The sequence below is a fragment of the Echiichthys vipera genome, assembly GCF_963691815.1.
Source record: "Echiichthys vipera genome assembly, chromosome: X".
Classification (NCBI taxonomy): domain Eukaryota; kingdom Metazoa; phylum Chordata; class Actinopteri; order Perciformes; family Trachinidae; genus Echiichthys; species Echiichthys vipera.
This window is the reverse complement of record NC_139825.1, coordinates 14216337-14226619: the sequence shown is the minus strand read 5'-3', so window position 1 is coordinate 14226619 and position 10283 is coordinate 14216337. Positions and strand designations below refer to the sequence as shown.

The window sequence follows — 10283 nt, the reverse complement described above, 5'->3', positions numbered from 1 at the left end:
CTTTGTCGCTTCTGCCGGCCTAAACAAGTGTCTTGTACTAGCGTAAAAACCTCTCATTTCGAGGTTTTTATATTAAATCACAACAACAAATGCTTTAGAATACTACAGCAAATAAAATGTCCAACAGGTGCTGTCATTGCACGCTTCATACTAAAGTTTCCAGACTAGAATTGTAGACTGGCTTTGAGGCTAACGCATTTAGTTAAATAAAATTATATAAGTTTTGTCTGACATACTGTCACCACTGAAGGAGAATGTTAGTTTAAGAAACAGACCATTTTAGATGTTGTGGGGCAAAATACACTCCGATCTCAATATTTTTTGTAGTTAATATTATAGTCAGATGAGATGACAGGAGGATAGAAGATGCTACAGTATCTTCCAGAAAAGATTTAGAAGAAGAAGAAGAAGAAGAATTACTTTTATTTATCCCGCAGGGGGAAATTCAATTTTCGATTAATTAAGTAATTTTAATCATACAAAAGGAATGTTTGATACCCTCATGTTGTCCAAAAGAACCATGTCACATTAAAATTAAACATTTTTGAAATGGTAATCAAAAGAAAACAGTCTGTGAGCATTTATAACATTTCTCATTCATTGTATCCTGCTTGGAGATTTCCTTGTAAGATTATTGATCCCAGTTGACTTAGACATCTGATCCACATTAGACTGTCTTGGCATGCCAGCTGGAATAGTCTGTAAATACTTTTCTCTTTGAGTATTCTCCCAGATAATGACAAGAAATTAACCCAACATTTGTTTTAATTAATTTTATTTCTTTAATAATTGTCCCATTAAAAATGCCTCTCTTAAAGGGCAATTTGTCCAACTGCAGATTTTCTTAAGCATTTTGTGACTTAACTTTACTTTGTTTTTTTTTATTTATAGACTCCAGTTGAAGTGATCTGGGGAAAAATGTATCTATGAACTATAGTAATGTGAAAGTTACTCAGTTACTTGTTGTGTTGCCTTTAAAATGTCTTGCGTGTGTCCCTAACTCTTTCCTTCCTGTAATAAGGATTACATTAGGAATTATTACTGATGTGAAGATCTGTATGTGACATGGCTATGTTTGAAGATATCTCAATAAAGTTCAACTTTTTAAATTAAAATGTTTTGGGAATTATTGTTGGAGTTTGTGTCACAAATAAGGACTTTTTAATATTTAGCCTAAAGTACATTCACTAGCAGAAAATAATTATACTTTACACAGGGGGCTTTGGTGGTGGTACGGCAGTCATTGTTAGATTTGTGTCTCTGAAAAGCAGCAGATAACTGAGTTTTTCTTCAATGTTGTCCTCACTGTGAACGATCTCCACCAGCATCAGAAACGTGTAGGATAAAAACACCAGAAAACAAAAACAATCTACATGATATCTCTGAAAATCCAGAAGGCACATTTGTGAGGAGATGCACTCCATAGGTAGGTAGCAATGGAGCCTAAAAATGTGTCCACCATAGCTACACCATATCCCCCAACACAGGACAATATATTCAACATAAATGTCATTGCCACAGCCATAAGTAACCTGAACAACAACATTATATCTGTTGCCCTGCAGGTTGCCCTTACACATTGAAATGTTCATTACACCCCACCAGAGCTGCACAAATACTTGATCGACAGAAAAATAATCTATAACTGATTAATATGATACCAAATTAATGTTTGGTATCATATTAAACTCACTATCTTTGGTGGTTTGGACTGACAAATCAATACATTTAAACACATCATCTTGGACTTTGAGAAACTTGGATGGACTTTGTAACTTTTTATATACCAAAAGATTAATGAATTTAATCTAGAAAATAATCATTAGATGCAGCCCAACACTCCATATTACTAAATTTAACATCTGAAAGTACAATGCAAGATACTCATAATAGCCGAGTTTTATGAAAAGGTTTGACGTCATTTGGTTTACCTTATCCTTTAATTAAAACTGTAATGAGGGCACAACCTCCAGTGTCAGAATCAGCATATGTGTGTGGGCTGATAAATTCCAAGAAATGTCGCTACAGAAATGTCAGAGACATGTTGGAAACAGTGCCTCTATTACATTGTTTCTCCACCAGAGAGCAAGCAAGATAAAATTCTTTAAAATCCAGATTTAAGGTGTCCTTATTTATGTTGAATCAGAGGACACCTACTGACAGATGTATTGTTATTTAATATTTAAGACAGTCAAATATAGCTAAAAATATAAAACATATATAATTAGAGCTTAAGCTAACAATGGTAAGTTGTGTTTTGAAATGACCAAATGATAACGGCATCTTTAAGCCACACCACTAGTACAGCTTACACCATTCCCCATGGCCGACTGCAGATTCTGCAAGTTTGTGCGTCTGTGTACAAAACAGTCAACACCAATACAGCCACAATGGAGAAATGCCATTCATTGATTGGCCACATGCTTGTAGATGTCTGAGGTTTGTAATCTGCATGTAAACACCGATCATCTGCAGTCCTACAGTGACTGGCTGGTTAATGTTGTGGTCTACCAGCTACAAAAAAAATGTTAAGCTTTCTGGATTGTATGTGAATTATTTGTGTTTTATATCTTTATGTATTTATTCCTTTAAATACATGTTAAAGTCTGTGTGTCATTAAAGCATGCACGAGGCACTGACCACATTACAGCATAAGAGTAACAATGGGAATTACATTTTTCCATAATAACACTGAAGAAAATGCAACTAAAGCAAAATAAGAGTTTGGAGCACTCGGTCCAGTATGGAAAATGTGGGTTAATCCTCCTTCATCACCGCCAACTTGGCAGAACTTTACGTTCTCCAAGTAAACAGAGAATAGGTTCCATATTGCTTCTGCAGCTTGAATACTTGATTTTGACTTACGTAATTGCTACCTCTTCAATAAAGTGCCCATGCCCACACTAATTCACACATACTATACTGCATTTACCTTAATTTTTTCATCAGCCTGAATTTCAGTACTTCACCAACAACACTGGCTTTTGTGGGGGTGTCATTGTATGACATCTGTTTTGAAATATAAAACCTGAAGCCAGTGTCTTCTGGACCATAAAGCAAACCTCTGTCCCTCTGGATTGAGCCTCTGTCCTCTATGCTGGACAAGACAACAAGGCTCCTTCACTGATGGATGAGGGTCAAACACAGCAGGGGTCAAGCCGAGGTTAAGGATTAAACCTAGCCTGAAGTTCCCATTTTAGGTCTGTCTCCACTTATACTGACTAATGGACCATCTGGTCTGCCCACTAAAAGATCTTGTCACCCACAAATGATGTAGAGATGCCATTGAGCAACTGGTAAGGCTGAAAAATAAACCAGAATTTACCATTCTGAATTAAGTTTTGTGGTGCTGCGGGGATGCCCCGGCCTGTCATATTTTACTGGCATAAGAAAAAAAGTCTTTGTTTGGTACAGATCAAGATCCTTTCCTGTTGTAGAAAATCTCTGCACAGATGAATGTGACAGGTGTGTTGGAGGAAGGCATGATCAAAAGTGAGAAGAACTAGAGCACACTGACCACTGAAATATTTATTTTGATATCATAAATCATATCGCAATTGTAATATCAGTCAAAATATAGATACTTTTTCAAATCGTTCAGATAAGTAAAAAATGTTGCCTCGTGTTTCTAGGCTCATACAGAAACAATTAAAGAAAAGATGCAGCAGTCTCATGGGGCAATTTGCTCTCATTGTGAGGAGCAAATAGTCTGTCATGTGTCAACAACACACAAATCGTGGAAAGCAGGTGTGTGAGGGTGAGGTTGCCTGTTTAAAGTCCATTTGGGTGCAGGTGTGTCTTCACTTACCTTGAAGTGCTGGAAGATTCTGCGTCGGACGTCACACCTGTATAAGTAAGTCCTGAGAGTCCTAAAGAACAGCAGAAAATCCCCGCTTTCCTCAATCCTGAAGAGACATGGCACACATCATCAAAACATTTTTAAAGGGGTTGTATTTGTTCTGCCCCTTCAAAGTTGATTATCTGAGTCGATCAGTAAAGGTGTGACAAAATATCCATAACAAAAATGTGACAATTAAATATGCATCGTTGAACTGAAAAAATGGACATCATTAACCTTATTACACTGTGAACCCATAGGTCTTAAAATGTTATGAAATAAAATATGCTTCTGCTTTATACTTTTACACATGCTTAGTGCAAGTGAAATGTGACCTATTAGCTGGATTGATTCAAAATGAAGAATATTTGCTAACATTTGCTTACGTGCAATAAAAAGAAAAGTACATTTGAAGTTGGAGGCAATGGCATTAGTTTTGGTATTTGGTCATGATCCAAAGACCCTCAACGTCCTTAGGATATATTGTCTGGGTACCGTTAATGTCCGTACAAAATGTCATGACGATCCATCTGGACTTAACTTTGGATGCTCATTGAGCAACCCAAAGAAAACCAGAAAAAGGGAAAACTTTGTCATCAAGCACTAACTTTTCACTTAACGACAAACACAAAACTTTAAACAAGTAACTTAATTATGCTGTCTGGACCAATGTGCTATTTCAATACAAGCTGCAACTGTCTGTAGCAGTCGGTTTTCACTGTAGAGGATTCAGTCTTAATAACTTTTGTCTCTTCACTCCAACATTATGGACAAAGAGCAGGATTAACAAATCTATCTAAATGAAGTGGCAACTTAAATTGACAACAAAAAAAAAGATTAAATACGATGTCCAAAAAGCACAGCCTTGAGTAAATCATGAACTACCCATTGAAAAATTGTAAAAGGTAAGTTACAAGGTGTTTCCTTCCTTATATATGGTATGCTGTAGTATATCACAAGGGCAAAAATTACTTATATATTTGTTTTGGTCTGGTTTTCTCTGTCTGAGAAAATCTGGGACATTCTGTTACAGGCTTTCAAGAGTTTTCCATGGGGGCCCGGGGCTAAACGGCAGCCGGGTGAAGTTTCCAGACGACTGTTATTCCAACAGAGCTGATGGAATCATGGCAGCACACTTCCATATAATGGAGCACTATAAAAAAGACAGAGCGAGAGAGAGAGAGAGAGAGATCCTTGGATTGATACTGTTTTTTTGAACTGATTTGGTCCTACCAGGGCTGAATGATGCAGTTTATTATATCTACAGTGTGGAACCAGTTAAACCACACTGGTTACAAAATTCTTATCATGTAGTGATTCTAACGAGAATGTAGACTTGGAAAGTTTTTGTGTCTTCATCATCCCAAAAAAACAGTAAAATGTGTTTGCAGCAAACAATGGGAAAAAAATGATCACATTAAACAACCCGTTTGGATACTCTGTGCCAACTAACATCTATAGACAGAATTAGAACTAACACATCATTTGTTTGAATTAACTCAAACACAACCCATGGAGTCCATGTTGTAGAATTTACGTTGCGTTCACTTGGTGTGCCTCCACTGCTTCACTGAATGATAGGTTAATAACTGATTCAGATTTGTGATTATCTGTCACAGACTGTATATAAGTGATGGACATAGCTACCGTGATGTTACCCATTGGTTTGTGGACTACCATTTTGGAGCAAAGAGATTGGGATTTTGGCCATCGTCATCTTTTTTTTTTAAAACCGGAAGTGATCATATTTTGACAAGAGGGTGGAGCTCAGGAGGAATGTTAAGCAACTTCTGGCTGCACCGCACTGATGTTTATATGGTGCTGCACTAAGCTGAAAGCTAAAGAGGTAAACTGCTGACACAAGTCATCTCAATTATAGTCTGTTATCTGTACAGCACAGCTTCGGGTTAATGAAGAAAAACAGACCAACTAACAGTATATTTTAGGAACAGCCCCTCTCTAAAACAAGGAAGTTTACATTTTAACTACACAGCAAAACAACTTTTACACTACAGGGCTTGACAGTAGCAGTTGCCTGGTTGCCATTAGCAACCATTTTGAGAAATTGGCAACCAATTCTTAATTAAATATTGCTGTAAAAGTCAGAACCAGAACCCGACAACTGCACTTGACAAAACGTATAAGGTGACTAAAAATGGCAACTATACTTTCAGTGTATTTTCATCATATTGACAACCAAAAGCTGATGCCTGATTACCAACCTGGCAACCACTTTTGAGGGGTAATGTCAAGCCCTGACGTTGCCCAAGATACATGGATGTATTCGGCAAGTGTTGCCGTGTCTTTAAAGAAATAACTGTTTAGAAAGTAAACCTCCCTTTTAGCTGAATGATGGCTCCTGCTGCAGTCCTGACCTCAGCACAGTTTGGCCTCTCACTATCAGCCTGGCTTGGACCAGTAAACACAGCCTGGATCAGTGTTTGTTCAACTGCAGGCTTGAGATCAAAATGGTTCATGGAGCAGTCGGCTTGGATCTCCACATGACAAGAGCAGCACTGTGTTTTAATGGCAGAGGTTCATAAAGACGTTTGACATATTCCAGTCTGACTTGAGTCTGCTGGACCTATCCGACGATGCACTGCATCAACAGTGTTTCCACATCGCAGTCACTTGCTGATTGTTGGGCTACAAGAGTTTTCAACTACTGCTGCTAGCTACAGCTGGATAAAAGTGAGACTACATTGACTCTAAGCTAATCACTTTTTAGAAGGTTGTTTTCAGGGTGCGACCACAGGAGTGTTTCCAGCTCCCACCTACTCTGTGATCACCTTTACTGTGTGTTAATCCAGCTGTATTCTCAATTTAGTTGTTCTCATGATTTGTCACATTGTCACGTTTCTGATTTAATTGGAGCTCACAACCAGACAGTTGATATAATAATTTCAATAGGATCATACCTTTGTCTGATAAAATCAACCTAAACATACACATTCATTTAGGCAGCAAGTCTATTTTCTTCAGTGTTAAACGACGTAAGTACGTAACTACAGTGATTCTGTCTGAAGGACTGAAGCTGAACTGCTGCTTTTACTATGAAGCCTGTGTAGCCAGTGTTACTTTGAATACTAAAAAAAAAAATAAGAAACCACTTCAGGGAGACAAGAGGACAGATGTGAAAACCAGTCTGCTACTGATAAAAATTAGAGTGTCAGTGTGTGTCTTTAACAGTTCAGACCAGCTTGTTTTAACAAAGATTATTAGTCTGATTTGGACTGTAAATCTCTCTCTCTCTCTCTCTCTCTCTCTCAGGCAGCAGTATGTCAGAATCATTATCTCCAGTATTTTTCCATCCCTCGTTTGCCTAGATTCTGCAGAGTCGACCATACAATCCAGATGTGGTTTGGCCTCAGATATGGAGCAAATCAGACTTGTGCTCTGTGGTGCTGGTCCTCTGACAGAACAGACACTCTGTGGCATTTCTAAAAAAATGCACCTGAGCACAGTCAATACAACACCTACAACCCAGATAGTTTATAGAAACAGAACCAAAATATCTTAACTCCAACAGGAGTCAAGAACAGAGCAGGTGCTCCTGATTCTCAGGTAAATACTGTCCGCAAGACTGAGAATGGAGTTCACCACAGATTCGAGGAAAACTACGTAATTGCTTGCAGAATAGAAACTAAATATGTTATGTATTGTCACAAGTTGACACAAATGAAGGCTCCTGGAGGCAACAGCATGGGTAAAATTACTGATTCTTTGATACATGCCAATTCTCTCTTGAAAGATTTATTGACTGATGCTGAATTATCTTTATATTTTTTAAACTGCAATGTAAATGACAAATAAAACAATTGAATTTCAATTCAATTTTATTTTTAGTGTGAAATCATAACAAAAGTTATCTCAGGACACTTTACAGAGTAGGTACTGTATAGACCACACTTTATGATTTATTAATGATTAACATAGACCAAACAATTCCCCCATTGAGTACGGTGGCAACGAACACCTTCCCTATAACAGGCAGGAACGTCGGACAGATTCACACAGAAACAGCTTACCACTATCACCTATCAGGTTTACTTCAATATTTCTCCCTTTCCACTGTACACAATCCCATAGATTGTGTGAAGTCAAACCTATTGAAAAGTAGGTTCAGTTCATTGGCCTGGTCCACACGGTCCTCCAACCCTGTGCTACTAGTCTTCTTGAACCCGGTGATGGTTATCATGCCACTCCACACATCCCTTATGTTGTTTTCGCTAGAGTTTATTCTCCAGCTTTCTCCTATAATTATGCTATTAACTGCGTCCCCTTAGACTCTCCTCACCTCATCACGGTTGCCATCTCTGAACACTCTCTTCTTTTCATTCAGGATGGCCTTAATGTCCTTGGTGATGCAGGGTTTGTTGTTGACGTAGCAGGTTACAGTCCGAGTTGGGACATTGCAATCCATGCAAAAATGTATGTACGTACTGTTGGAAGATCGGCAGAACTCTATCCAATGTGACGTGGTTAAAGTCTCCTGACATGATGATGAGGGCACTGGGGTGTTGTGTCTGGAGTCTGGAGATGGTGGTGTGTTTGATGCTGCAGGCAGATGTCAGGTTTGAAGCAGGAGGGATGTACAGAACGACAATGATGACATGTGGGATCCCTCTGGGCAGACGGTACGGATGGAGTCCAACAGCCAGCAGTTCAACATCTGGGCTACAGAGCTGTTCTTTAACAGTGATATGACCAGGATCTCACCATCTGCTGTTTACTAGAACAGCAAGCCCCTCTCCTTTCCTCTTACCGCTCTCGGTGCAGTCCCGGTCAGCCCGAATGGTGTGGAAGCCATCCCCAGAGATGTTCTGGTCCGTAATGTCCGTGTGCAACCATGTCTCCATGAAACACATCAGATCACTCACGGTACTCCGGGTGGCTCCGTGTTAGCACGGTAAGTTCATCCATTTTGTTGTACAGGGACTGTACATTTCCCATAACAACAGAGGGGAGACACGGCTTAAAATCTTCTCCTCTCCATAAGCCCATCCCGTCTCGACCCTCTTCTATTGCCCCGACGTTCCCAACTCTGCGTCCACAGTGTGTTTTTCTCCAAAGTTTGGGTGAAATATCAGCTGGTCTGGTCGCTATGCCAGGGCGAACAGCTGTTCTCTGGAGTAAACAAAGACAGCGTGTCCCGGTGGAATAATAAAAATAGCATGAAAAGAAAAACGAAAACTAGCAAAAGCTAATTTTAGAGGGCATAACTTCCCAGAAGTTAGGGTGAAGAAACAGAGCAAACAAAAAGATAAATAAAGTTAAGAAAGTTTTAAAAAGCGAACTCAAAGGCCGGAGCAGTAACAAGCAGCGTGCAACTTTCGCGCATGTGCACTAAAAAAATCCTCTTGTTTGAAACTATTTTTTCGGAAAAATCAGCTTGTATGTGTGTACTGCAAATTCTCTGGCTCCTCCTTAACCATGATAAAATAAGCAAAACTCCAAGGTTTATTGCATAAATACAAAAACTCAGATAATCCGCTTCACCAGGACTGTGTGGGTGCAGTTTGATCAGATTTGTATGACAGTGTCATCTCCCTGGAAACAAACAAACAACCCCCTAATGGTCAAAGAATTCAAGTATTGCTAATTCCTGTTGAGTGTACAGAAAGACATGACATCACCTTTTTACAACTGAAGTCCACACACTTCAAAGTAGTGAGAGGAGCCCAGACAAAACACACAAAAAGATACAAAACTGTTGTAAACCTGGCAAAAAAGTGCATTTATGTAGAACCCCAATATCATTGTAAAAAGCCGACTGAGATAATTGATTCTGAGGGTCTTTAAACGAAATGGACTTTGAGTCTGTGAAACATATAAAACAAGAATGACGAGATGCACCAACTCAGGTGAAATCCTCCAGGGCATGTGAACATTAACAAACATGTTGCCTCAGCTCACGAGTTGGCCCACAAGTATTTATCTTAATAAATGATAATGGAAGTTGAACAGATATATCAGTATCAGCATGAACTGTATGTCGGCTTATAAGTAACAAGACATTAATAAAGAAATGTCATTTGTCACATTGAGTCAGAGTCTGAGGGAGGGAGCAGCGATAGCAAAAACAAAACAGAGAATCAGAGAAATAAGACTTTTTTTTATTGTTTCACGGCAGTCACGTTCTAGAGCACAAATATACACGGCCACACCTTTGTACAGCTCTGTGGGAAGATGCTGCATTGCCAGATTTTGTCAAAACACATGCTTAATGCTGCCCACTGTGGCCTCTCTACTGTGTGTTGTGAGGCTCAACCCCCTGTCAAGCAGACACACAAACCCGCAGCTCTTTATAAAACCATGACACAGACAGAGAGCAGAGGAGAAAGACGGCGATATACCATTGTTGATGTCGCGGCTGACCACTAATCTTTAAATAGTCCTGACCTCACTTGTTATTGGGGGTTACACACCTACTGCCCAAAGGCTG

General features: G+C 39.1%; 1 protein-coding gene across 1 annotated transcript in view; it reads right to left on the bottom strand.

Annotated features, from left to right (window-relative positions):
- Window positions 1–10283, bottom strand: part of cenpp (centromere protein P) — a gene marked incomplete at its 3' end in the record, with an annotated part of 124062 nt that overhangs the window by 101231 nt on the left and 12548 nt on the right. Inside the window, exon 6 of the mRNA XM_083939532.1 lies at window positions 3809–3905. Coding sequence (XP_083795658.1) covers window positions 3809–3905 — 97 coding nt within the window. The remainder of the gene's footprint in view (window positions 1–3808; window positions 3906–10283) is intronic.